General features: G+C 39.3%; 1 protein-coding gene and 1 long non-coding RNA gene across 4 annotated transcripts; one reads left to right on the top strand and one right to left on the bottom strand.

The window, feature by feature from the left end:
- Positions 1 to 545: 545 nt before the first annotated feature.
- LOC122652027 (ethylene-insensitive protein 2) lies at positions 546 to 19,061 on the bottom strand. Of its 3 annotated transcripts, XM_043845649.1 has the most exons (8): positions 18,837 to 19,061; positions 18,154 to 18,721; positions 17,390 to 17,476; positions 17,072 to 17,182; positions 16,769 to 16,978; positions 4,375 to 4,560; positions 1,501 to 4,254; positions 546 to 1,246 (listed from the first exon to the last, which is right to left on the bottom strand). In XM_043845649.1, the coding sequence occupies exons 2-8, from the start codon at positions 18,400 to 18,402 to the stop codon at positions 866 to 868; spliced, it is 3,978 nt and encodes a 1,325-aa protein (XP_043701584.1). In that variant the 5' UTR covers positions 18,403 to 18,721; positions 18,837 to 19,061; the 3' UTR covers positions 546 to 865. The 3 variants fall into 3 exon arrangements, with proteins under 3 accessions (XP_043701584.1, XP_043701585.1, XP_043701587.1); XM_043845650.1 differs by having other exon boundaries at positions 16,769 to 16,975; positions 18,154 to 19,061; XM_043845652.1 differs by having other exon boundaries at positions 4,375 to 4,557; positions 18,154 to 19,061.
- On the top strand, positions 5,206 to 27,886 carry LOC122652029. Its single transcript, XR_006331547.1, has 5 exons — positions 5,206 to 5,216; positions 15,804 to 15,813; positions 20,267 to 20,278; positions 23,846 to 23,851; positions 27,754 to 27,886. It is a non-coding gene; the product is annotated as an uncharacterized LOC122652029 (long non-coding RNA).

A 27,886-nucleotide genomic window follows, 5' to 3' on the forward strand; every position in this document is an offset into this window, starting at 1 on the left:
TGTGGGTAGCCCACATGTTAAATTTCAAACTCAAATTTAATGTACCCTCTCATATGCTGACAATACCATCGTATATGCTTGTGCACTTTTTTGGTAGTTCACAATTTTTAAAATTCTGACTTTTCCACTTAGCAAACTTGAATTGGTTTGAATGGTAAGGATCGAGTTCCTCTACAGCCATGTCGAACATCTTTTGGTGCGGCACCCGAGCTCGGCCGTAGAGGAGCCCGATCGTACCAAGTAGTGGGTCCCTGGTCGAGACTCCTAATTCCACCACATCGAATGATTAAATGGTAAATCTGATTGTTGGATAGATAGTAAATATACCACATGTCAAATTTTAGACCAAGAATTCAATCATTTACCTCCCCCCCCCCCCCCTCCCCCAACCTCACACCCATGTCAAATTCCTCGATTTTTCAATGATCTGCTTCGCCATGTGGCCTGCTCTAATTGGACTAAAACTTGACACATGAGAGGAATTTGGGAACTATCTGTTTACAAAATTTCAACACAATCCAATCTGCCACATAACATATATAAACACTCTTGATTTTAGTTCAGCATGCTATTACCATAACAGATTAACATCAACCAGCTTCCCACCTTTTCATCTACTTATTCTTTTCTTCCGTGATGAGAGCTTCAGTTATTTTACAGAATGCATACATATATTATACAATGGAAATGAAATTTTGAAGCAAAAGGCCCTTGTATATATGTATATATACCCAGAGATGAAAGTGGGGTGGGGAGAGAACAAATGACTTAATGAGTTAGGACCTACCAGAAGAGTAATGAACTGATTCCAACAGCCAAAAGCCCTAAGATCCCTGAAAAAGTTCCCCCCAAAGCACACATAATCCTAGAAGGCGTAAGAGATGGGAATGTGAACCTTGCGCAAACCAGGACCCCCCTCATATGTCCCAACTGGTTTGTTAGAAAGCCGACGCTTGTACCGTTTCAGAACAGAAGCCAAATTCTCTTTTCCTTTCGGAAAAGCCACATCACCTGCTGCAGTTCCAGTCCGGCCCTTGCGGCAGGAGACTGCAATCTCAACATCCTTGACTATATCAAGAAGTATGGCTGCATTCGTGCATTTCCCCTTGATTGGTTTTCCAGAAGGGGGTAAGAACCCATTTGACAGTGGGGGACTAGACTTCTTCGACTGTAGTGCCGGAACCTGGAGACAGAAGCAGGGAGGCAATGGAGACCGGGGCTTGGAAAATGCCAACTCAAGGATTCCCTGTCACAAATAAAATTCATTAGGAGGGGGAAAAAGGCACTTCCAATATCATGATCAACAAAGAGAAGGCTGAACAGATCCCTTGAAAAGAAATCAACGGAATCCATCAGGTGCTAGCAGAGGTTTACTCGAGCATGCCTAGTTATAGAATGTCTATGGTTGACCATTTGGAAAACTGGATCACCCAAAGAGGACACCTTTGTGGTCTTCAGTCAATGTAGTAACTAAATCATTCATGATTTACCAAACTTTACCTGAAGACGATTAAGAACATAAGTGTACTTTCCCCACAGCTCTGGACGGCTTTCCAAAAGTGAAAGATCCAGGATTCGATGAATGCACCACACACCAAAGCTCACAATCAGATTCACTCTCCAAACACAGCCCTCTCCACAGTGAGGAACTGATGAAACCTGAAGCCTGGCAAGATCTGCCTCCTCATTCTTCAGTGCTGAACAAAACTTACGATCCGAAGAAGGGTAGCGAGATTCACCCATTTGAACCACCCGGCTCACCTCTCTGGTCTCAGCTTCATTATGGAATCTCTCTCTGGCAGCAACAAGAAGAATCAGATCCTCATCAGCCCCATCATTTTGTCTAAACAAATCGAACAACCAATCAGATCCCTCCAATTTCAAGAGCTTTACGATGCAGCATCTGAAAGACCGCAGCAGCTTTGCCTCCAAATCTATGTGAGAGCTTGCTTCTGACGGAACTGAGTTTGACTTACTTTCAATTCCCTCATCTCCTACACATTGAGTTTTCCCTGCCACTCCGAATAACTGCTCAAAAGGCTGTCTAGACCAAAGTGATTTTGTGTCTGAATGTGAACTAAACTGTACAGAGAAAGGATCTCTGTAGAGGTTGGATGCACAGATTTCATCAAATGCCAAAGGAACTCCTTCTACCCTGGGTCCTGTATTTGAATGCAGTGATTGGTCATAGGTCATTCTTCCTGCTAACTGTCCAAATCCAATGGGACTGCCCCATTGAGCACTCCTTTCAGATGATGTTGAATCCCTGCTAGGGACTGCAAGACCTGAAATATCAGGTAAACTATAGTACTTCTTATTGTAAGCTGAAGTCTGTGTGTTCTCCATAGCACCAGAAGAACAGGGAGCATAATAGGGTCTTTCAGATTGCAATGAAATGTTCCTAGATACTTCTGGATTCCGCATAGCAAACGCATTTATAGAGCTAATCCCATTTTGAGGTTTTTGCCCCAGAGCATATGCAATCGAATTTCTGTAGTTTGTGGGGACAAAAGATGTGGATTTCGGAGTTGGTGGATCCATTACAGCGGTTAGGGAACCAGAATCTCTGTGTGAAGCCATTTTACTGAGATAAGATGCAATCTGATATCCATGCACTGTGTCAGGTTGATAATCCCCGCCCTCAGAAGATGGGGGCATGTGCAAACTAGAATAACGCCGCTCACCATAGTCATGAACATTATTGCTGGAACTTTGCACATATGCATCCAACAATTTCATGTGGGTAGACCACAACAAGGATGATCCCATTTGAACTCCATAGGATGATGCTGCATTGTTTGCCACTCTCTGTTGCTTGGGAGAGTCATACATACAAGAATTTACCAGAAACCCAGATCCTCTATCAGAAATGTATCCAGATGATTCATTTCCTAAAGGGTGTATCTTTGGAGAAGAAGCAGTGGGCCTCGAATCTGCTCCCAGCAACATATCCAGTTTCTTAGCCTTTGCTTCTTGAGTCGCTTGCCCATGGAAATCATACAACTGGCCCCAGAACTCATCTAGAATGACAGCTAATTGACGCCTAGCAGCACGGCCCAACCCAGATAATCTTGAAAGGCTTGCACCCCCATTTCCGCCTTCATCACTTTTCCCACTGAGACTCCTAAAAGATCGTGGACCCTCAGAATTTGAAGTGGGTGCACTCCCAGAAACCATTTTAGATGATTCTTCCAGGTCCCAAGTATCCACCTCATCATCATCCTTCTCAGTCTGCATATCACCCCCCACTCCAGCAGTCTTCTCAGCTGGGTCCACATATTCACTCTTCCGTGAAGTACCAGAATCATGCAGCCTATCATCACAAGCCTCAGTTCCTACAACTGCATGTGAGGCCAACTCAATTGTGGATGCTGATTCTTCTGGATGAGAGGTTAACGAACCAAGAACTGCAGTACTACCGGTAGTGATAGTGGTGGTAGTAGTAGTAATACTAGTAGTATTAGTATTACAACTTTCAACAGAAATGAGGTGAGGTTCTTGATCAGAATCCTTAATCACTTTAGGCAAATCAATATCAAATCCCATAACTGAAACCTCTGAAGGATAACCCAAAAACTTCTCCAGAGCTGGGTCATCTTCAGCAGCCTCCTGATATCTAGCTTCAACTAAATCATTTTCCTTCCTCTCCACCGATGACAGAGGTGGAGTTCTTTGTATATCTGAGTTCCATAGCTGTGAATCCTGTCTGACAGTAGCAGACTTCAATGGTGTGGCTGCGAGCCAAAGCATCATACAAAGTGACACACTAGCAGTGAGAAGAATATACAAGAGCACCGCAGTACTTCCCATATTTGACCTCAAATTACCCACCCAGTCACTATTGCCAAATAGCATCTCCACTACAAAGATAACTTTTAAGCCAAGTATCCCAGTCAAGATAATCAAAGTTAAAAATTTAATAAATTGAGAAACTCTGAAGACGGCCATAATTGATCTTGATGAGGCTACCCGAAGTAAGGGGATGATAGAAGATGGAAGCAGCATAGCTAAAAAAACTTGTGTGAAGATAAGCATTTGATATATCCCTTCCTCTCCATAATTCGAGGCACAGCAAAGGGCCGGAACAACGGCAAAAATTCTGATGACTGCACGATGTAGCCAATCAGGTAGGTCTACCCCGAAAAAATAATGCAAAACTACTTGCCCGCCAAAATTCCAGGTTAAAGCTGTGATCTGGCTAGAAAAGAACACAACTAAAAAAAAGACTAAAGGTGCTGCAGGACTCCTAAATACCTGTAAAAGAAGTAAAAATAAATAGATATCATCCATAAGTAACAGAATAATTTGGAGGAATCGATTCAGCCTCACAAAAGACAGACAAAGGACAGCTGTAGCTTACAGAAACAAGAATACCTGTTCCATTAGCAAAAGTGTATCCTGAAAAGTAAGGATAACAAGGCCTGCATTGTGGAAAACAGTTGCTGCTGCATTCATCAATACACAATTCACCATAAAAATGCCACTGAACATGCATAAGATGGCAACAAAATGGTCATGACATATGGCATCCTTTGCTGCATGTGGTTGTACTTGCAGCTGCTGAATGAGGATGGAAGAAACCAAATTTTAGACTAACAAGAAAATCTATCAAACTACATAGACAAACGGTCCATATAAACAGCAAAATAAAGAACATTTCACTCATTATTTACCCCCCCCCCCAAAAAAAAGCACATTTCACTGTACATTCATTTAGGAGTTCACAAGCCAAAATACCACCGAAGTTTCTCTTGTTCTCCAGTAGAGATTAATAAGGGACAGGGGGTGAAAATACTTACTAGTAAATCTATCCCCCTGTCCCCTTGTCCTGTATGTGACTATGTGCACCAATTAGAGGTATACAAACCCACAAAGTAAACCCTTTTCTTATGGGGGTTCAGCAAAGCAAACACTCGAGAACCTGAACGACAGAAACCAAAGAAACAGAATAACTAAAATGGTTAGGGGCAAGTCCATGAAAATAAAAAATTACAGCTGCGGGCCTACAGGAAGCAAGAGCTTGGAAAATAGGCCCAACAATATCCAGCACAGTAGCCCTCACTCTCTGTCCTTCATACCGGATCCCATAAATTAACTAGGGTCATGACCCTTTTCAGAACCGAATGTGAAATCCATTGTGTCACAAAAGGGTTGTGTTGGCAAACATGGGAGAGTCCATGTTAGGAATAGAACCTCACACAAACCTCACTGGTCAAGTTGCAACTAAAAACAAGATGAGGAAGTACCTTAAAAGTGAATTCAAAGTTACAGGAAATTACAAAAATGCCACTAGATTCCATTACAGTGGAACGACAATCTTGTAATTTCATGAAACTTCAAACTTACTTTTAACCACTTCCCAAAGCGTATTTCAAGCTAAAACTGTACCAGTGAGGTGGGTGGGATGTCCTATGTCACATTAACCCACTTGCATCTATTTAAATTTGCCATGTGGCAAAAATAAAAGTTGGGATAAGGCTTGGATGTTGTTGTTGTTGGAAAAAATAAAAGACAACCTTGCCACATAAGGCAACTCACAAAGCATTGTGATGTCAAGTTTTTTCCCATTAACTATTAGGACTTGTCTAGATATCCCTTTATTTTGATTTCCTATACCAAGTAAAATTATAACTATAGTCAGCCTTGGATCTCAAGAAATTATGTTCCAAATTAAAACTTGATGTCCTTCTAGTGGTATTAGCATCATTCATCCAGTTACATAATTCCTCGATGGTCAACTCCATTATAAGCGTTCTTATAGAGTTGTGCAACTCCACCTACCGAGCTCCATCAGTTTCCTTCATTTAATTGTCTGTTTGTTCTTCTTCCTTGAACTCAGAAAGAGTAGGTATCTAGACTTTTCCACTCATTCAGACCAGACTATGCCTAACCTAATCCAGATATCCAAACTTGTTTTGCCTCAATATTCTCATTCAATCAAGGCTATTTTGGATGCCATAAATGAAAGTTTGCTTCCAACCCTATTAAGTGTCAATGACTATACTGGACTCAGGTGCCCCCCCAAAATATTCAAAGATATCTCCTCAGTCTACAGAGAAAAGTATAGTTCTGATTTAGCCTAGTATCTGATCAGGTGATTCAAAAGATCCCTACCTTGAGACAAAATTAAACAGATGCTGAATGTGAAATAAACATTAGCAAATCAAACAGGATGGAAATCTCACACAGAAAATATAAGAGACCTGAAACTGCAAGGAAATCAGCAAAGCAACAACTAAGCACAAACCTAAGAACAGAAGGAATATAAAAGCATCCATTTCTTCACTGATGCAGCTTAACACACACAAATGCCATCCCAGTTGACAAAGAAATTCTTCTTTTTGATGCTTTAAAAACAGCTCCGCATTCAGTAATTTAACAGAAGAAGTCAATATAACACAAGGTTCCAAAACTTGGAATCAGACCCCACCCATCTGAGTTAACTCAGCCGATCCATCCCCAGTTCCTTAAAAATTCAGCTAGAATCAGGTAGAATCGGACCGATTGCTCACCTCTAAACCCTGAGTTGACTCAGCTGATCCAATCCCAAATGTAAAAACCATAACTATCACAGCAACAAGGAGACCGTAAGCAGCTAAAGGGCACCTAGACACTTCGATGCCAAGGCATCTAGGACATTCATATAAAATGGGGGTTTAAGTGTAAATATATTAGAATTATTTATTTTAATTTTAATTTCAAAGAGGGGTTAAATGTAAAATTTTTTTAAAAAGTGCTTAACTTTACTTATAAAAAGAAAAATAGCACCAACGAGTTTAATTTCAACACGTATCGGCCGTATTGGGATCCTGGCCTTCAAATACAACCCAAGACACCTCGCGATGTCCCAAGACATTCTTGCCAGTAGCAGCAGCAGCAGCCACCATAGTTATCAAGGCGGGAAGGTGACCATGTCGTTTTAGAGGGGCAAATTTTAAAGCGACACCGCCATGGCGGCAGGGCGTCCAAGGGGCCTGGACGCCATGGCGACACCTAGGCGACGCCTTGATAACTATGGCAGCCACCGCCGACATGCGGCAGCGGCGGCAATGACAACGGAGACAGTATTGTCAGCAGCAGCAGCATCGGAAGCAGTGGTGGAGTATTTCACCACAGACCCATGTTACTCCCCCCCCCCCCCTTTCCTCTTTCCTTTCCTCTTTTAAACTTAGGTAGCCTTTACTGTGGTCTACCACCCATAAAAGCTTCCATGCACTACCATCTAATGCGCCACAAGTAAGGATGATTTAACAAATCCAACCATTGAATAAGAAGCACATGGTGTAGATAGGTTACAAGTCAATTTTCACAACAGAACTCAATCGTTTACCACCCAAGTATTGGCATTTTTCCCTTGTGTTTTTAACCATCTATTTGTTTTTCAACATGTAATGAATCTTCAAAGCTTTATATTGTGACATGGCTAACTTTGATTGAGTTAAAAAATGACAGGTAATCGGGGTATCATGGGGGATACTACTACTAAAAAATTGGCCCTAACTGATCTGTCACGTGGCGGATATTGGGTCCTCCCACCTAACATCCTATGGTCGGCCCTAATTATTGCTTTTTTAAGGTGTATTATGCTTCAAAAAAGTATTTTGCATATATCCCAAACATATTTATGTGTTTCTTCAGCGTTTTCATGTGTATGTTTGTTGGATAATGTACACCAGAATACTGTGTTAAAAAAATTATTTATCCACCCGTGTCCCCCTTTGGATAGTCCGCCGTGTTAGAGCTCCTGTATGATATACATATTGTTTCCTCCCTTTCCTACAAGTTCGGCCTTTTAGAGGAAGCGGTTTCTACATGGTATCAGAGCAGGCAGGGGTCACGGTATCGAGTTCCCCTGGGAGCAAGCAGGTGTTAAAAAAATTATTTATCCACCCGTGTCCCCCTTTGGATAATCCGCCGTGTTAGAGCTCCTGTATGATATACATATTATTTCCTCCCTTTCCTACAAGGTCGGCCTTTTAGAGGAAGTGGTTTCTACACTGTGGGTGTATTCTGGGATTTTTGGGCTTTCATTCTTCATGTTTTATGTACTGCCGACTCTACTAGTTAGAGTCGGCTAGAGTAGGGACAATTCTGTCCTTTAGGATGTAATTCTTATTTTGTAAATACATGGCTTGTTTGGTCTAATTGATCATTCAAGCATTCATTAATTTTCTGTTTTGTTAACATGGCATCAAAGCCAAATCTCTGATCTAGGTTTTCAAAACTTTCCCCCTTCCAACGTTTTTTCTTCCACCCGATCTTCTCTTTCTCTCTCCTTTTTTTCCTCCTTGGTTCTCTTCATCCCCTAGGGCAACACTAATGAGGTGATCATATGATCTAGATGCTGCCCTCAATTCAACCTCTTCAATAGATGATTTAATCACAAATTCAGATCGATAGCTGCTGCCCTGTTTTTTCTGCGATTTTTTGGAGTTATCTACTTCTTGAAGATCGAGCCCCTCTGTCTTGGAGGTTGATTTTCCCTATTGGAGATCCATCTTAGCAGTATTGGACAGCAATTATCACAGGTGTTTACCATCAATTGAAGGCCATACCCCATTATCGATCTCATCTCAGGGTTTTTCAAAACCCTAACTCTTATCGATTTTGGGTTTTTCAGTTTCAGCTTTGGCTGATTTTTAGAGATCACTTTCACACTACTTCAAGGAACATTTGACCTTGCTGATGTACCTTTATATTAGATTTTCAGAATTTTTCATATTTGGATCGATTTCTGCCTATATCGATCAGGGTTTTCTGGTTTTGGTTCTTGGCTGGCTGCATCGACATCTTGTTATTTGGCTGCTCTCAAGTCAGTATGGATGGGTCTGACATTACCTCTGCTACTTCTAGCTTTGAAGGCCAACACAAGACTAAATATCTTCCTTATGCTTGTGCTATTAAACTTAATGGGACAAATTACCTGATGTGGTCTCGCTCTACCTATTTAACTGTTGTTAGCCGTGGGCTTACTGGGCATCTCCTTGGCACCACTACTGCTCCATCTGAACCTGGTCCTCTTCAAGACCGATGGCTTTTAAATGATGCCATGGTGATGTCTTTCTTGTTGCACTCTATGCAATCAGACCTATCCAGTGGTTATTTGTTTTTGGACACTGCACATCAAATTTGGTCTGCTGCAAAGCAGACATACGGACAGATTGCAAATGATGCTCAGGTGTATGAAATAAGGAAAAAAGTACATGACACCACTCAAAAGGAGCTCTCAATTTCTCAATACTATGCTGCCCTCAAAAGCTTGTGGCAGCAATTGGATCACTATTCTGCTTTTCAGCCTACGACTCCTGCTGATATTGTTGCCTATAGGAAGCATGTTGATAAAATTCGAGTGTATGACTTCTTGGCAGGTCTGAATTTTGAGTATGATCCTATTCGTGCGCAAGTTCTTAGTAAGATTCCCTTCCCTACATTGGAGCAGTCCTATGCTTTGGTCCATACAGAGGAGACTCGTAGGGCTGCTATGCTTCATACTCCTACGGTTGATAGGTCTGCCCTATAGGCTGGTTCCAACCCTGCTCCAACTACTACTGATGCAACTCCTATTGCTACTACTTCCACCAAGGAACCTGTTAAGTGTGAACATTGCAACAAACCTTATCACACTAAGGCTACTTGCTGGAAACTCCATGGGAAACCTACTGACTTTGAAGCCAAGCGTGGTCGTGGTAAAACTAAAAACAAGGCTAATCACACTGAAAGTGTTACTACTACCCCCACTTCTGAACATGGTCTCTCCCAGGAAGAATTACAGGCTTTCAGGCGTATGTTACAGGCTTTTTCTGCTTCTACTACATCTACGGCTGCCAGTTCTTCCACTCCATCATGTTCTCACTTTGCCCATTTAAGTATTGCGTTTGCTGGTCATTATGCATCGGTTGTCTCTTCCCCATGGATTATAGACTCCGGTGCCACTAATCATATGACAAGTTCTTCCATCCCCTTTCATACATATTCTCCTACTCCTGGCAAGGATAAAGTCCAAGTAGCTGATGGCTCCCTCTCCTCCATTTTCGGAAAGGGTTCCATTAGTTGCTCATCATCCCTTACCTTGTCTTCAGTATTACATATTCCTAATTTTACTACTAATCTTCTTTCCATTAGTAGTCTCACTAAAGATCTGAATTGCAAAGTTACATTTTTTCCAACTCATGGTGTTTTTCAGGAACTGGACATGGGGCGAACGATTAAATGTGGTAAAGTGCATGGTGGATTGTACTTGCTTGATGATGGCTGTCTTCCTCCTACAGCATTACCTTCTCAATTGTGTCAACCTTCTTCTTTCTCCGCTGAATTACACCAATGGCATTCTAGATTAGGACACCCCCCTTAGGAACTTTATTTCATTTATTTCCAACTTTGGTTAAAAATTGTAATAAGGAAGAATTTTTAGTGAGGCTTGCGTCTTGGCCAAACAAACACGTTCAAATTATTGTATTTCTAATAAAAGATGTTCTTCCCTTTTTCATTTGGTTCATACTGATGTGTGGGGTCCTAGTCGCAAAGTTTCTATTACTGGACATCGTTGGTTTGTCACTTTATAGATTGTTATTCTAGAACTACTTGGGTTTACCTGATGCATACAAAAAATGAAGTCTTTTCCTGTTTTCACAATTTCCATAAGATGGTTCAGACCTAATTTAATGTCACTCTCAAAATTTTGAGAAGTGACAATGGGACAGAGTATATGGAAGGTCAGTTCCAAAAATACCTTGCCACCCATGGGATCTTACATCAGACCAGTTGTGTTGATACTCCAGCCCAGAATGGTGTGGCTAAGAGAAAAAATCGTCATCTCTTGGAGGTAGCTCGGGCCCTTATGTTTGCTCGAAATGTTCCCTCCTTTTATTGGGGGGATGTTGTCCTCATTGCAGCATATTTGATTAATAGGCTGCCTACTCGGGTTCTTGATTTTAAGTCCCCCGCTGAGATGTTACATGGCTCTTCTTCTTTTATTGTTCCCCCTAGGGTGTTTGACTGTGTTTGTTATGCTCGGGACACTAGATCCCCAGGTAAACTTGAACCCCGTGGTCTCCGTTGCATTTTCTTAGGTTACTCTGCCACCCAAAAGGGATACAAGTGTTATTATCCTCCTACCCGCCGTACTATGGTCAGTATGGATTGTCTTTCATGAGAGTCTCTTTTATTATTCGTCCCCACCTCTTCAAGGGGAGAGTTTTAGTGAAGATGTGTTGACCATAGAACCAACCATAGACCCCCCTTCGGTATGTGCATGATGAGTCTGTTCCTGCTCCTGCTCCTGTCCGTCCCTCTCCTTCAGGGGGAGATGTTCCTATAAAGGGGGAGATTACAGATAATAATGAAATTCCTGCTCAGGGGGAGATCATTCCAGTCCAAAAAACCATTGGTGAATTTCGGCGAAGGATTGATAATTCTAATTTGAAGGTCTATACAAAGAGCAGAACCAGACATAAGCAGCTTCAATCCACTACAACACATGTACCCATCCAATTGCCAACCCCGGATCCAGAACCTACCTCTCCACCTGGTAATACTTCTTCTCTTGACCTACCTATTGCTGTTCGCAAAGGTGTTAGGGCTTGCACTCAACACCCTATATCTCATGTTGTTTCCTATGATTCCCTTTCTCCATCTTTTCGTGCTTTTGTTTCTTCTCTTTCTTCTATTTGTATTCCTCAAAATTGGCAGGAAGCTTTATCAGATGGAAAGTGGAAAGTTGCAATGATGGAAGAAATGGAAGCCTTAAAGAAAAATGACACATGGGAACTTGTTGTTGTTCTTCCACCAGGGAAAAGACCTGTTAGGTGTAAGTGGGTGTTTATAGTGAAACAAAAGGTGGATGGCACTGTGGATAGATATGAGGCACGACTCGTGGCAAAAGGGTTTACTCAGACCTATGGCATTGATTATCAGGAGACCCTTGCCCGTGTTGCAAAGCTGAATATTGTCCGAGTTCTATTATCTTGTGCAGTGAATTTTGGATGGATTTACAACAACTGGATGTGAAGAATGCTTTTCTTAATGGAGAACTTGATGAGGAAGTATACATAGATATTCCACCAGGGTTCTCTTGTGACAAGACCCAAGGCAAAGTGTGTAGATTGAAACGTGCACTTTATGGGCTGAAGCAATCACCTCGAGCATGGTTTGGCAGGTTTCACAAGGCTATAATTTCTGAGGCTATAAATAGAGTAATACTGATCACACTCTTTTTATCAAGAGAGTTGGCGAAAAAATCACTGTACTTATAGTCTACGTTGATGATATTGTGGTAGCCGATAATGATGGTGATGAAATCAGCAGTTTGAAGAATTTTTTGGGACAGGAATTTGAGATTAAAGATCTAGGAATATTGAGGTACTTCCTTCGAATTGAAGTTGCTTGGTCCTCCAAGGGCATCTTTCTCTCCCAAGGGAAGTATATCCTAGACTTGTTGACAAAAACTGGCCTATTAGGATGTCACCCTTCAGATACTCCTATGGATGCTAATGTTCGTCTTAAAGAAAAAGAGGGTAAACCTGTTGATAAAGGCCTGTTTCAAAGGTTGGTAGGGAAGTTGATTTATCTCTCTCACACGTCCAGACATTGTTGTAGCCGTGAGCACTGTGAGTCAGTTCATGCATGATCCCTACTCTTCCCATATGGAAGTTGTTCTTCGTATTCTTCACTACTTGAAGTTAGCTCCAGGGAAAGGCATTCTCGTGTCTCCTCATGACCACCTGCGGATTGAAGCCTATATTGATGCTAATTGGGCTGGTTCTCCTGACCGCAAGTCTATTTCTGGGTACTGTTCTTTTGTAGGTGGTACTTGTCACTTGGTGTAGCAAGAAGCAAAATGTGGTAGCTCGTTCCAGTACTGAAGCAGAGTTTCGTGCTATGGCACAAGGTATTTGTGAGTTACTATAGCTAAAGGGTTTACTACAAGACCTTGGTGTTCTTGTTCGCCTCCCTATGATGTTGTACTGTGACAACAAGGATACTGTTAGCATAGCACATAATCCAGTACAACATGATCGTACCAAGCATGTTGAGGTGAATAGACATTTCATCAAGGAGAAGTTGGAAGAAGGATTGATTTGTGTTCCATTTGTGAAGTCCGCTAATTAACTGGAAGATATTTTCACCAAGGGACTATGTGGGAAATTGTTTCATCTTGTTTTAGTCAAGTTGGGCATGATTGACATATTTGCCCTAACTTAAGGGGGAGTGTTGGATAATGTACACCAGAATACCGTTACGGTATTCTGATCTTTTTGGGCTTTTATTCTTCATGTTTTATATACTGCCGACTCTAACACTCTACTAGTTAGAGTCGGCTAGAGTAGGGACAATTCTATCCTTTTGGATGTAATTCTTATTTTATAAATACATGGCTTGCTTGGTCTAATTGATCATTCAAGCATTCATTAATTTTCTATTTTGTTAATAATGTTTATCGTATCTTGCATCTCTTCAATACTTATCCAAGATGTTTCTTAAAATCACCCTCTCGATACGCTTACCGATATTAATACTTGACACCTTGAATAGTACTAATTACTACCTGACGTCCTATGATCGGACAAGAGGGCGGGCCTTGGTGCAACGGTAAGGTTGCTCCATTGTGACCAAGTGATCATAGGTTCGAGTCTGGAAACAGCCTCTTTGCGAAAGCAGGGGTAAGGCTGCGTACATTATGATCCTCCCCAGACCCCGCAGTGGCGGGAGCTTCGTGCACTGGGTACATCCTTTGTCCTATGATCGGACATCTTATGAAAGTGTATTGGGTCCGACTTCCTAAAGTCCTATGATTGGACCTAAATACTACTGATTTATGATGTATTATGCTTTAAAAAGGCATTTTTCATGTATCCTAAGCATTTCCTCACGTTTCTTGACCATTTCTGTATGTATAGCGTATTTTGCGTCTCTTCAATACGATACGTCTCTTAAAATCACCCTCCTGATACTGATACTTTAATCCTTGGCTGCAACCTTATCAGCAGTAGTGTCAACTGCTACTGAATCTTCTCTCCATATTTCTTCTTATTTTTCCATTCCTCTAGATTTTCCCCATTCCCCCCCACTCTTTCCCTTCATGAACCCACCATTTCCTCCCATTTTCCTTTATTTTCTCCCTGTTTTCTGTTTGGGCACCCAGAACAATATGGCAACCAGTCGCCTTGGGGTACAAGAGCTACCTTGTCGTCTAGGGGACGCCTTGACAACTATGTTTAAAACCATGATATAACAGTACAATATCATGAAATAGAACAATGATAATGTTCAAATCTCTAAATTCATGATGACTCATCATAGACAAAGTTGAACCACTTAGAGATAAAATGCGTCTCCAGATGCTTGGAAGACAATCTCCACTCGGTAATTAAAATCACAAAGTCAATATAACATTACATACTCATGAAGCAGAACGGAAATAGTCTTCAGAGATTCAAAGGTCATTCTCTCTTCATACAATACAAACAAAAGGGAGAAAGCAGGCCCCCCTAAAGAACATTTGATGGAGAATCCTATAAAGGATCAGCAACTCAGGATCAATTCTGGAGGACAACCAGATTGTATGTAGGTAAGCTTAAGGCTGGAATAGTGATTTAGGCTTAAGGGATTGAGGGGAATCAGTTCTGGACTCAAAGAAGGACTGCAAGCTAGGAGAGATGAAGAGTCACCTAGCCATGGTTCAAGGGCTTGGGTTTAAGGCTGCAGGTTCTTAGATTGTGGGTGAGTTAGGCTGTTTGATGAGAGGTTGAAGATGATGGAGATAGTTTGAAGTTGATGTTAAAGAGAGGATAAACAAAACTATAAAAGATAACTTTGGCTGCTATAGATCCACTGGAGCCCACCTTAGGAATCCACCTAGGTCCACCAAAAGAAATCCACCTTTGGCCACTTGAGTTTACAAGCAAAAATTCTCTAAGAGAGTTTTTTTTTATTTTTAATTCATGGTGAAAAGAGAGACTCCCACAGTTCTGGTATGGAGGCTAAATGCCTCTTGAAACTACAAATACAATAAAGGGACTTTTGGGATTCCAAGACAAAGGTAACTCCCAAGAAATCAAATTGAAAAGACCCAAGCAAAAATTAAAACTTAGCACTAGACTTAGACTAATACTTAGGAAACTGAAAAAGACTGAATACTAGTCCTAGGAATTAAAAAAGGCTCATAACCATGCCTTGCAATACAAAAAGACAAGTACTAAAAACTAGGAGATACTCTAGTGGCTTCCTAGCAAGGCTACTAGATGTACATCAGCAGAACTGCAGAGCCAGAAATGCCCTGGTCGAGATTTATGGGCTGGGCTTGGGCTTGGGTTTCGGCTTGGGCCTGCGCAGGTATTTTTTGGAGAATAGGCGCACTGGTCTATTGGCTGGTGGATGTCCTGCATCAACATTTGCTCTAAAACAAGCATCCTGATATCACAGACACACACAAAACCTTCCAATCATAAGAGGTAAGTCCCATTTCACAACCAAAAAAACCTAAGCAAGAAGACCCGAACTTTCATCACAAACTAGTGGTAATCAAAAAAGAGACAGTGGGAACTCCCTGGACATTGTATGTATATTTGGGAACAGCCATAATTAATTAGATCATCCACCTAAAAATTTGTCACTAAAGTTGATTCAAAAGCATCAATTTAAAAGGAAAATGGTTGTTTTAACAAAAAAATTATCAAGCAGTAACATCGTGGGAAATCCACAAATAAATTTTAGTTAACTATGAAAAGTTGAAAACTATCTTCAGATTCTTTGCTACACTCCAAATGCACCAACTTTAGTGAGGAAGAAATCTAGAAAACTCAAAGTGAAAGAGGAGTTCGCAATCCCCTATCCATATCCAACCACCTATAACAGGTAGAACATCACAACTTCTTTGTTCACAACCTCTAGCAAACAAATAATAGTTCCACACCCTAGAAAACTATTCTCAAAAGCATAGTACTGTGTACACAACATTACCACGCCCATGAGGACTTGTTAAGTGCACAGCATTACCATGCCCATGAGGACATAACAAGTTCAACACAAAACAGATGGTCATGAACACAGCTGACTTAGAATTACAATGAGAATTGCTTCATTCAATTTGATTGAGTTTAGTGTTCCTTAAAATGAGTCAAAAACCTCCTTGAACAGAGAATGGGTGTCTTAAGGAGCTTCAAACTTTGTTTCAGAAATTCTAAAATATAGAAATTATCACAAATACATGTGAACATGCACAATGGATAATACATATAAAATGTGCATAAATGCTTCAATAGCAACAGTAAATCTGTAACATGATAATACTAATCTGGAGTTCTGGGCCTGTATGGGCTGGATGATCCTAAAAAAGATGTAGCTGATCTAGTCAGCAAAATCCTGATACTTCTACCATATTGGCCAATCCACCATGTACGATAGCTCAGATTAGTCCCTTCTGATACCAATCTCTAAAAACCATCATGGCAACCAAAATGACCCTAGTAGTCCATTCAAGCAGAACCAGAAAGCAGCCAATATCCACTAACCACCAGGTATCATTGCATGATCAGTATTGCCATCTTTTACATAGAAACACGCATCACCCTGATAGCTGTAAACTTAAACAAACCATCCAATAGCTGATACAACCAAAAGGGAAACTGAATTTTCAAATCAAGCCTGGAGCAGTGTCACCGCCCAAGAAGCTCAAAACAATGAAAACACTAGGGATGTGAAAGAACAGTTGAAAACCTGCATTACCAAAGAAGAAAAAAAAGGGAAGTAAAATATACAGGCTTGTAACTACCTGTACAATGGAAGAGTGGACATAAAAATTATGAGGCACAATAGTTGCCCCAAGAAGGCTCATAACTGAGAAGACACTCTCGCCGCTTAATCTTGTCAGCACCCCACTCATGGCAACTGAAATGTCAGGTTGACTTATAACCACTCCAAGAATGTAAGACAGCAACACAAAAGCTGTTATGGCTATAGACATGACTTCCGAGCATTTCTGCTGAAACCAGGATATCACTATTAACCAAAATGGTGCAAAGAAGATGAATTATTGGCAGAGAAAAAGCATCAGAAAGTAACTGATCAATCTTACCCAAAGGGTGGTAAAAAGTGGAAACAGAATAGCATCAATTGCTGCAAAAATGACACAAGTGAGGAGATCCATTCCAAAGAGAAGATGAAGTCCATGTGCAATGCCCAGAACCTAGCAAAATATGGGTAATTATATGTTAGAGATGATGTAACCAAGTGTTCAGCCGCTTTGACTCATGCAACCAGTTCTGCGTTCTGCCATGGTTGTAAGAAGAAAGCAAGCAACCAGAAAGATAAAAAGAAAAAGGAAAAATAAAAAATAAAAATTTTTTTTTGGGGGGGGGGGGGGGGGTGTGGGTTGGGGGAGCACAGCAAGTACCATGGTCAGGTCTGAAGCAATTACTGAAAGCTCTGCTTGAACTCCTAACAATATGCACGTGGACTTATCGAATTCCTCGCTATAAATCTTTTGCATCAACAGCAAATAAATTTCACTAGTTATAAATAACCCCAAGTAGAAATAAATAACAAAAGGAATGCATGCAGAAAAATATACAAAATAAGAACTAAGCAGAAACAGCATGTGATCAGTATCTCCTCCAGTACACCAAAAAACTATCATTAGAAGTTTTGAAGATCCATTCCAAGATATCTTCCAACATTATCAGAGAAATGAAGTACAAATCTTTTAAGTCAATTTCCAGCAAGAACTCTCTAAGCAATTAATGTTTTCTTCTTGTAAGCACTAAAGAAAAAGGCAAATGTTTACCCAATCAATAAGGTTGCAAAAATATATGGTTTACTCCTAATAAAAAAGGTAGTAGAGATTCCATTAAATTTTTTTTTTTTTTAAAAAAGAAGGGGAGGGGGGAAGTAGATACGTTTCTAATTTAATATGAATCTGTCTCCTATCCACAGCCTAGATTTTGAAGACTTCTTCTCCGTTTAAAGGAGGGGGAGAGAGGAGTTGAATTTCACTCAAGACTTCAGTTTCAAAACAATCCCAACGTGAAATATCACCAAACCATTTATAGAAACGAAGGTTAAAAAAAAACAATCTTTTATGCAAGATGAAACTCTTAAAAATGCACTTAAGAAAGAATGCTCACTTAGAATTTTAAAGGGCCTAAAAACACACAATACCTGAGCAAGATTTTTTCCAGTGACTACACCAATCCGAGCTGCCAGGTACTGGCAAACAATAGCAGCAAAATTGAATACAAGCATCAGTGCTAAAAGGTCAAAACCAAAATGGGCACCTCCCTCAACAGCTGCAGCCCACTTTCCTGGGTCAATATATCCCATTGACAGCAAAAGCACAGGACCAACAGCTGGGAGTCTCTGAAGAAGGAACCCCAGCTTCTGATTGATACTGACAATCACAGGTTCCATGTGTGAAAACTTCTTCTAAGTGAGCCAATAATAAATAGTGCTGTGCAAAGCTTGACTACATACTTCTAGGTAATTGAAGGAGCCTCTGACAACAATCAAGGTAGTTAAATCGGATAATCTCAAGCAATTATGCCGCCATTCAAGTAATTCCATAGCAGGAATTCTTTATGGCATCTCTTTACAAAATTATCCACTAGCATGATGTGATTTCTATAGTTAACCATCTTCAAATGTAGTCATTGCGAAACCAGAACCAGATCCCTTGCCTCTAGAAGAAAGAAATAATTGGGAACACATATACATATAGCCCACGATGATTCTGATGAAGTAAATACTGTAACTCCTTGTAGAATACCTACTGAGTTGAAACCTAACAGCTCTCCTTAAAACACATTTATTAACATGATAACATGCTACCATGGCAAAGCTTTTACTGCAACTATAATCAGCATATATCACCTAGAAAAGAATCCATGCCACAAAAATGCTGAACTGGGCATAGAACGACATCCTGAGGTTCTCCTCCTGACATCTCCATTGCAACTCATGATAAGCTAATCTGGGACATGTGAAGCTTCTACATATAACTTGAATTTCAGGTATATTTCAGCCAACTAGAAGTGAAGCTTGGTCAAAATGCACCGGAATGAAGGTCAAAGGCTTTTTAAGGCTTTTTATTCTCTGCAGTTTTGAAAAAGAAACCAGTAAAGAACTCCTGAAACACCACACGGCAGTTAAATAAAAGCCCAAATTTGACAGAGATAGCTAACGTAAAGAAAAGCTTAAAGAAAGGAAACATTTAGTAACTTTGCATGTACATGAACATTATTAATCAACAAAGGCATGAATCGCAGAAGAAAGAGCAACATTTAGGATTAAATGGGGACGCAGAAGCATAATAAAAGACAAAAACAGAAAAGCAAGTAGATTCTTGAAGACAAGCCAGCGTTGACCCATAAAATGATATGAATCCCATGGCACTGCATAGTGCATACAACCACTCTATACAAATAGAGATCTATCTCAGAGAACAACAGATTAAAAGATAGTATCTGCTTATCGTATTCTCTCACTGTTAGATTAAAAGGTAGTATCTACTTATCATATTCTCTCACTGTTTTAACACCTTTTTGGTATTCTTTTTTCCTCTTTCCTTCTTTTTCTTCTTCCCTGAGATTGAGCAATGGGAGGTGGGAGTAGGAGAAGGTACTAATTTTCTCGCGATAATATCAATTTGGCATACTACATCGCGCAAAAAATTAGGTATAATGGCGAATCTGATCCATTTGGTTAAATTCATCTCAGAACATCAGCACACTAGTAGGAGCTAAAGAGGAATCAAAACTTTAATGGGGGTCTTCCTACTACCGAGAGGAGAAGGGAAAAAAAAAAGAGAATAAGAGAACCTTATTCCAAAACACACAAGAAACCCAATCAAACTCAAGACAGGGCACCACGTAAACATGGGTAATACATCTACTTCCATGAAGACACAGAAGATTTGAAAACCAAAGCCATTAATAGCCGAAAGTAATACATGACTGATACATCTACTTCCATGGATCTGATGCATCAGAAGATAAAATTCAAAGTAACGAAAGAGAAGGATCATTTCAGTGATGGCAGATAATTCCAAAGGTCTGCACTTCTTCCATGAAAATTGGAGGAAAAAGAAAACAAGAAAAAATTGGTGGAGGTTCAAATTCCGGCTTTGGAAATATGTTACCGTTTCCGGTTCTCTTCACCTATCTCTGCAATTTCAATGTCTAATCAGCAACACAAACCTTGAGGAAGGGAAGAGAGAGAGAACGAATTTCATAGCTTATACAGAGTAAAGGAGCTATAAAGGAAACCAAGCCCAGAGGAGAGAGAGAGAGTCTGCACGGTGGAAAATGGAAATGTTTCTTTTTTAATTCTGCACTGTTCCCTCCTCTGTATATTTCCTTCACTAGTTTCTAATTTTCTACCATCTCTCTCTCTCTCATCTTTTTTTATTATTGGATCATCGTCAGATCCTTTATCCTCTTATTTCGTATTCCGACGGCAACAGAGAAGAGGCATTATACGGGCCCATTGTTCTAAGTATCGGTATCCGGCGATCCGTATCGGTTGGTACTTTGCCGATTCTGATATCATGCCAATACTGTATGGTGACTAGGTACTGATAAGGGGTAAATCGATCAAAAAAACTATTTTTAAAAAAGGATTATGGGCAAATTTATCCAATATGGTCTATCCTTGCCGATGCCGTATCGGTTTCCAAATTTAACTGATACCCATTGCGATATCATGTCGTATGTTGTCAGGACTCGGGATTACCGTTACGTTTAAAACAGATTGGATAGACCAAGCAGCTTCATTGGAGAACAGTAAAGTTATAAACCTGCAATCTGGCACGAGATTCGTCTATATCGGAATTGAATTGGTATAAGCCAGAAGTGATTAAAACCCTAAGAAAAACTTGAATCAAGAAAAAGAAGAAAGACTTTTCCTACATTGCTGTTTTTTATAAAATTATTGTAGATTTTTTTTTTGTGTAATACAAAGATAAGTTTTATTAATTTTTTTATTTTATTAATTAAACAATGATAATAACAAAAATAAATAAATAAAGATCTAAGTGCATTCTTGACATATCTAAACTTGCACTTTCTAACATAAAATGATCGCTTCAAAATGGGTTGTGAGAATCAACATTAATCAGATTTGGGCGGCAAATTCTATGGATTTCGATTCAATTTTTAAAACAATGAAGTATTTTAATTATTTTTATGCAGTAGTTGAGATGATGTAATCAAATTTTATGCAGCAAGTTGGAAATCTTGAGGGAAATTTAAAAATATATATATGTATAGAAAAGATAAATTATATTTAAATCAAATTTCTTAAACCCTAACCCCATTATGATAAAGCAAGAGAGTTGATCCCATGACTTGTGCTGCCAAGACACAGTGAGATGCGCAATGACCGCCTTGCCCGAGTGGAGGTAAGGCGGTCATTACACCCCTCACCGTGTCTTAGCAGCACGGTCCTGCTGGGCAACTCGACAGTAGAGGATCCAAATTGCAAAATCTTAGGTTTTGGAATTTCAAGGCCAGGGTTTCAAGATTTGGGTTGAAATCAATTCTAAGATTGATCCAAACTGATACAATCGGCCAATGATTCAAAATTGTTGGCTTTCTTGCAGTCCTTTTGTGATCTTCCGGTTAAGATGGCCTTCTATACTCTGATTTATCATATTTGGAGGGACAAGAACAAATGTAGATGGACTTCTTCTTCTCGTTCTTTCAATCAAATCTAGAGCTCAATTAATTTTGAGATAAAAACTAAAGTTGATCATCTTTGGGTATTTGTTTCTAATTGTGCAAAGAATCAACATATTGTTTCTTCTTGGGGTCTTCAAATTCGGCTTCTCTAGCTAATCCTTTTGTAATTGTTCTAGTTTATGGTTTATTTTTCCTTTTTCCCTCCTTGGGTGTATATGGTTTTTGTTCTTTTCTTCAATAAATTTTTCATTAACCATAAAAAATTGGGTAAATTATACGTCACCCCCTGGTTTTTGAAAAAACTCAAATCACCCCTTGTTTTAGACCCCAATATGACAAATTAGTCTCTACCATTAGTTTTATACTGTTAAGTGATGATGTCAACCAGTTAAATAAATTTAAATCTCTAAATTATCCTTAACCAATGTTGAAGATGAAGGAAGGGTAATATTATAAATTTAATTATAATGTTTTAGTACAAAGGTAAAATAGTCATTTCACATCAATAACTAACAGTAGACTAACACAATTACTATAGAGGTTGGTGATTTGAGTTTTTTAAAAAACTAGGAGGTGATCTGAGTTTCGCTTGAAAACCAGAGGATGACATGTAATTTACATAAAAAAAAAGATTGAAATCCTTGTCCAGCTGTGTAGCATACACTAGCACATCCATGTGTATATCTCTCTCCTCCCTCCCACAATAGGGGCAAATAGAAATAAAGAGGTACTAGCGTACGCTAAACAGTTTGACAACATCCTTTCTCTCCCGAAAAAACTCACAAAGTTACATCCATCTGACACAATCAGAGATTTTTCTATTAAACCATAAAACTTCTGTTCCTCTCTCCACCTCCCTAGAGGGTTTTCTATCTGATAGAATATTCTTAGTAGGTTTTTCAACAAAGAGATAATAAATAGGCAATTTAAAAACCCTAATTACCACCTAATTACAATTTTACTCCCGTACACGTATTGGATCCAAAACATTACAATTTTATTTTTACTTATGTACATGTAATATACCTAAAACCAACCTATATAAACATATACAAGCCCGATAATAATCGTGTGAGCCCGACAAAATGTAAAACACAATCCCAGCATGTTGATTGGTTTCGTTAAGGTAATAGATACCATGACCTGTATCAGTCTGTATCCATTGTATCAGACGGTTTTGCCCTCAAGATAATGCTACCATACCAATTTTTACATTTTTACCCTCTATCCGTAATGTGTCAATGATCCGTATCGTGTCGATATCGATGTTGAACATACCGATATGGCCAATACCAAATCGATACCTAAAACCATGGACCATAGACCTTTCCCATCACTGGATTGAATGGTCTAACCATGTCATCCAAACATAGTTGAGCTGAGCCGGCTGAGTTAGTTGATTGGGTCAATACTTTCCTCCTTTAGACTACTCGGAGTCGGAGTGGTTGTCCATCACGAGAGGGGTGAGGGTAATGGGTACTTTTTGTATGGAAGAGATAAGTGGTTGCCCTTACATGTCAACGGTCCCAAAATATTCTGTTATTTTTCTTTGCTTATTCTCTATAAAATTATTGTATTATTTAAATTTATTATAATAATGCCTTTTCAAATAAATTTGATTGTTATATTTTTTTTATGTCTTTTTACTTAGCACATGCTTGGGTTTTAAATTTATTTAATCATTTGTTATTAAATAATTAATTATATTTAAGTTGATATTAATATTAAGTTTGAGTATGGAGACTTTTGGAAGAAAATATTTCTTAGAATAAGTTGGATATATCAACCCTATGATACCTCTACATTATCCATAAACATTTACTATGTTAAGTTAAAATATGTACTTTAAAAAAAAATTAAGGAAAAAGATTCCCAAGTTGGCACATCTATAGTGACATATGGAAAGATAATGGGGCGATTAATCCTAACCGTTGAATTATATAGGGAATAGTTTAAATTAGCCATGTGTCAAATTTTACACAAATTCATTCATTTAACTTTTTTTATAGGGATGCAATAGGGTTGGGTTGGGCCGGATTTTCTAAAACCCCAACCCAACCTTGAGTCTCCTAAGCTGGCCCAGGCCCGGCTTGGCCCAAACTCGGAGCCTAAAAAATACAACCCTGACCCGCCCTCAAGACTAGGCCGGACTGATCCTTATTGACCCTAACCATGAGGAGAAGGTAGATTCAGGGGCTGGGCCAGGCCGGGGAAAAGAAGAAAAAGAAAGAGAATGACGAGGAGGAAGAAGAAGAAGAATTAGACAAGGTTGGGCTCAGCCCAAAGCCTCAACCCTGGCCTGACTTGGCCTTGACTCAGGGTCAAAAATTCCCAGCCCCTTGACCCGTCCTTAATGCCAAGGTATCTCAGCTTAGGCCATGTTTGGGCTCAGGGCAAGCCAAGATGGGCTTAGCCCGACAAGGCCAAACTGGCACCCCTATCTTCATGTAATGACATACCCTCTCATTTATGTCTATTCATCTTCTCTATAATCGATGCATCATTTTGGTTGAGATGTTGGGAGTTATAGAGTTATAATCCCACATTGCTCTATTCAGTACTATTGCTTTCATATACTTGAGGAGCTCTATCCACTTAATGCCTTAAGGTTTTGGGTCGAACATTCTAACAGATCTGGTCCCTTTGTTATCCTCAATAAGTTACCATATTCATGTAAAATCAAATATATCAACGCTACACGTGAGAGAGAATATTGAAATATTTATAGTTATAGAGTTATAGTTTCACATCAGTTGTCCAAGTCTGATGCCTTTGTTTATTTGAAGAGCTCTCTTCACTTAATACTTTAAAATTTTGAATCAATTGTATTCACGATTCTTAAAATAGTATCTCCGCAACATCTCCACAAAATTTGAATGTCAATGGAACTTACATGAGAACTTTATGTATGAAAGAGATAAGGTGAACATGATGTAAAGCAGCGATAAAAGTTGCCAAGAATCTAGCTGTGGACAGTTTTGTTTTTAACTTATAATAAGGTTAGCTTCGCATGTCAAAGGATCCCTAAATGTTGATTAGATTGAGATTTACTGTTTTAATGTTTTATTTATCTTTGGGCATGCAACCAAAATAAAATGATTAGTCTTAATAAATATTAAGTGTGTGTGCTTAATCAGCACTTTGCAGATCAGCACGTTTGAAATGATTTTTTGGTATTTCCTCTTACTTTCTCCCATCAAATCATGGTGGTGTCCTATTATCCTCTCACCTCTCATAGTCCAGTTTAAGATTAGAATTACACGCAGGACTAAAGTTAAAAGTTGTGTGTTTTGTCAGTGATGGTAGAGCTATGCACTTTAGAAGTGGTGAAGACATCCATCGCATATGGATCAGCAAAAAAGGACAAAGAGACCCGCGCCGGGGAGGGGGGATAAAAATCCTCTGCAGTGCTTAATCTTGTGGAGCCTTCGTAGTTCGGATCTATGAGCTTGACATGTGGAAGATGTTTCATCCAATGGTACGAATTCAAGCAGACCCGGGTGTTGTTAAAATTTTTTTTACCGAGGGGGATGTAAGGATGCCAATAAAATCGAATTGAAAATAGAAATACAATTTCAATTTTCAAAATCGACTCAGTTTGGTTTGGTTTCAGTTTTTATTTGATTTCATACTCTATTTATATTCGGTTTAGGTCCTATTTTAGATGGTTTTGCCAACTTTTTACATCTTCATTAACAAAAAAAAAAAACCTTATTTGTTAGGGTCATGAACTCATAATCCATTAGTTTTTTTCCAAACAATAAAAAAGAATAGTATTTATCATCACACATTGATTGAAATATTAAAAAGAATATAATTGATTCCTTATTCGGTTCGAAAATAGGTAATTTAGTTTGGTTCAACGGTTTTAGTCATGAAACTGAAACCAAACCAAATCAAGAAAAGATGAAATCTTTTGGAACCAAAACCAAACCGATTCACTTCAATTTGGTTCAATTTAAACGGTGGATTTCGGTTTTGGTTCTAAATTGACACCCATTGGGGGGGGGGAATCATGACCATTTGATGAGTTTGCATTTATTGAAACACCGAAGAAAGGGTTCGATAACTAGTTTGGCGGGAACCAATCAAACAGATGTAAGCCAATTGAAAAACTACAATGCGCGTACTCTTCTGGATAAGTTTTATGGACAATTAGAATTGTATTGATCATTTGGTTGAGCTACTCTCTAAAAATGCTCATCGGCCTCCACCCATATATAAGTTCGTTTGTTGTTGGGGGTAAAGCAGCAAAGAAGAAACTCCTTCCACCCCTAGGGTGATCTATCTAATCTTGGTTAGCCATTCATCCCTAGCTCGTATTTTGCCACATAAGTGGGTTCAATAATTCGAGACCTATTGGATATGGATTGTAAAAAAGAGGGATTCTAATTGTAAAATATCTAATGACACCATAGTTGGAATTGAAATCTAACTTGAAATGCTTCGCTATGTTTCGAATGATATAATGATAAGTCACTTTCAAATTATTTTGAGAATTTTTAGGAATATGACAAAGGACATCAAAAAAAGGTGTCGAGTTCTAATTACACCTATAGAGGTGCCATTTAGACAGTTCCTATATTTTAGGGAAAAATCTCTCTGAACATGAAGTGTAGGAAACATCTACCCACATTAGATTTTTTATTTATGTGGATGCAAGGTGGAGAGATTTCGTAGCGTGGTTTCATTCCATCCAAGGTTTTTGATTTTGGTTTGATGGCAACCACATTTTGGGGTTGTAGAGGAGGAAGAAGAAGAAGAAGGAGAAGAAGAAGGAGGAGGAGCAGGACGGTGATGGGTTTTTTTTTTTTTTTTTTGTACAATTACCACCAAAAGGGCATTTTGGTCCTAGAAAATTCATGACAATGGCATACTGTCACGACTAACCCCCACCGTTACATAAATGCCCCTAGAAAATTCATGACAATGGCATATTGTCACGACTAACCCCCACCGTTACAAAAATGTAACGGTGGGGGTCAGTTAGTAATTAGTATGTATAAGAGGAGGGTAACAGTTGTTTGAAAGTTTTTGGGGGGTAATAGTAGATAGTAAAGATTTTGGGATGGTAATCGTAAAAAACCCTAAATTTTAAAATCCAGCTTCCTTTCTCTGACCTTCTTTCTCTTCCCCCTCTATGACTCCAGGAATAGAGAAGACACAGAAAATTGCTGGGAAAGAAGAAGAAGATTTCATAGGTGGGGAGAAGAGGTGGTCACACAACCATTGTTCATACCAGCCTCGTAACATAACTAAATAAAATTTCATTCTCAAATCTGAAACTTATGCAGGTTACAACCTTGTATTTAAAGAAACAAATAAAAACTCCTAACCAAGTGTGATAACTGAAATAAAATCCTATTTAAAAATTTAAACAGACTTTGAAATTAACTGCATGTTATCATTAATTCAACCCTATCTAAGACTCCATCAATAGCAATAAAACCCAAACTCCTAATCGACCCAGTTTCAGATAAACCCAAGTACTAAAACAAAGATATCCTACTAAATCCAAAACTTAATCGGACCTGGTTTGTCTTCATATGGATTACCAACGGGTTTGGACCAGACCAAGAACTTGCTCCTGCATCAGTAAGCCCAGGAGACCAAAAAATATGGGGTCACCACTGGTTACTCCCTTTGAATTAAGGTTTGTGTTAGGTTTGCGGTCATGCTTTCTGACTCCCCCCCCCAAAAAAAAAGGCACCTGTTTAAAAAAAAATGATTTTCTTTATTCCATAGTGATTCAAGGAGAGTTTCATTTGTAAATGAAGTTACATGATACAATTCTTATTATTATTACTTTACTCAACAGTTGTTCAATGAATACGATAACTGGTACACCAGAGGTGCGTCCTTCCCGGTCCACTCGTACTAGAGAAAGGTCCTCTCAATGCTCTAACGCCCACACCGGATATAGACCGAACTGTCTCACAACGTTCTAAACCCAGCTCACGTACCGCTTTAATGGGCGAACAGCCCAACCCTTCCCCCCCCCCCCCCCAAAAAAAAAAGGCACCCATTGCCAGCAGGTCTCAAACTTTTCATTCATTTCTAAACAACCAGTTGCAATATTTCTCAGAGAGAGAGAGAGATGGAGGTTGAAGGATCATCGAAGAAGATGATAGCACCGCAGGAGGAGATGGTGCAAGCTAGAGTTCCTATAGCATAGAGACCAATGTGCCCACCTCCTCATTCCTCTCAACAAATGTAGG

This window comes from Telopea speciosissima, chromosome 2, assembly GCF_018873765.1.
Source record: "Telopea speciosissima isolate NSW1024214 ecotype Mountain lineage chromosome 2, Tspe_v1, whole genome shotgun sequence".
Classification (NCBI taxonomy): domain Eukaryota; kingdom Viridiplantae; phylum Streptophyta; class Magnoliopsida; order Proteales; family Proteaceae; genus Telopea; species Telopea speciosissima.

Bases quoted from the DNA above. Each gene is read 5' to 3' on its own strand.
- LOC122652027 (XM_043845649.1), bottom strand. From the start codon at position 18,402: ATGGAACCTGTGATTGTCAGTATCAATCAGAAGCTGGGGTTCCTTCTT. The intron at 17,477-18,153 runs GTATTGTGTGTT...TTGATGCAAAAG, and splicing joins CTGGAAAAAATCTTGCTCAG to ATTTATAGCGAGGAATTCGA. The intron at 4,561-16,768 runs GTAGTTACAAGC...ATCCTCATTCAG, and splicing joins TCCACTCTTCCATTGTACAG to CAGCTGCAAGTACAACCACA.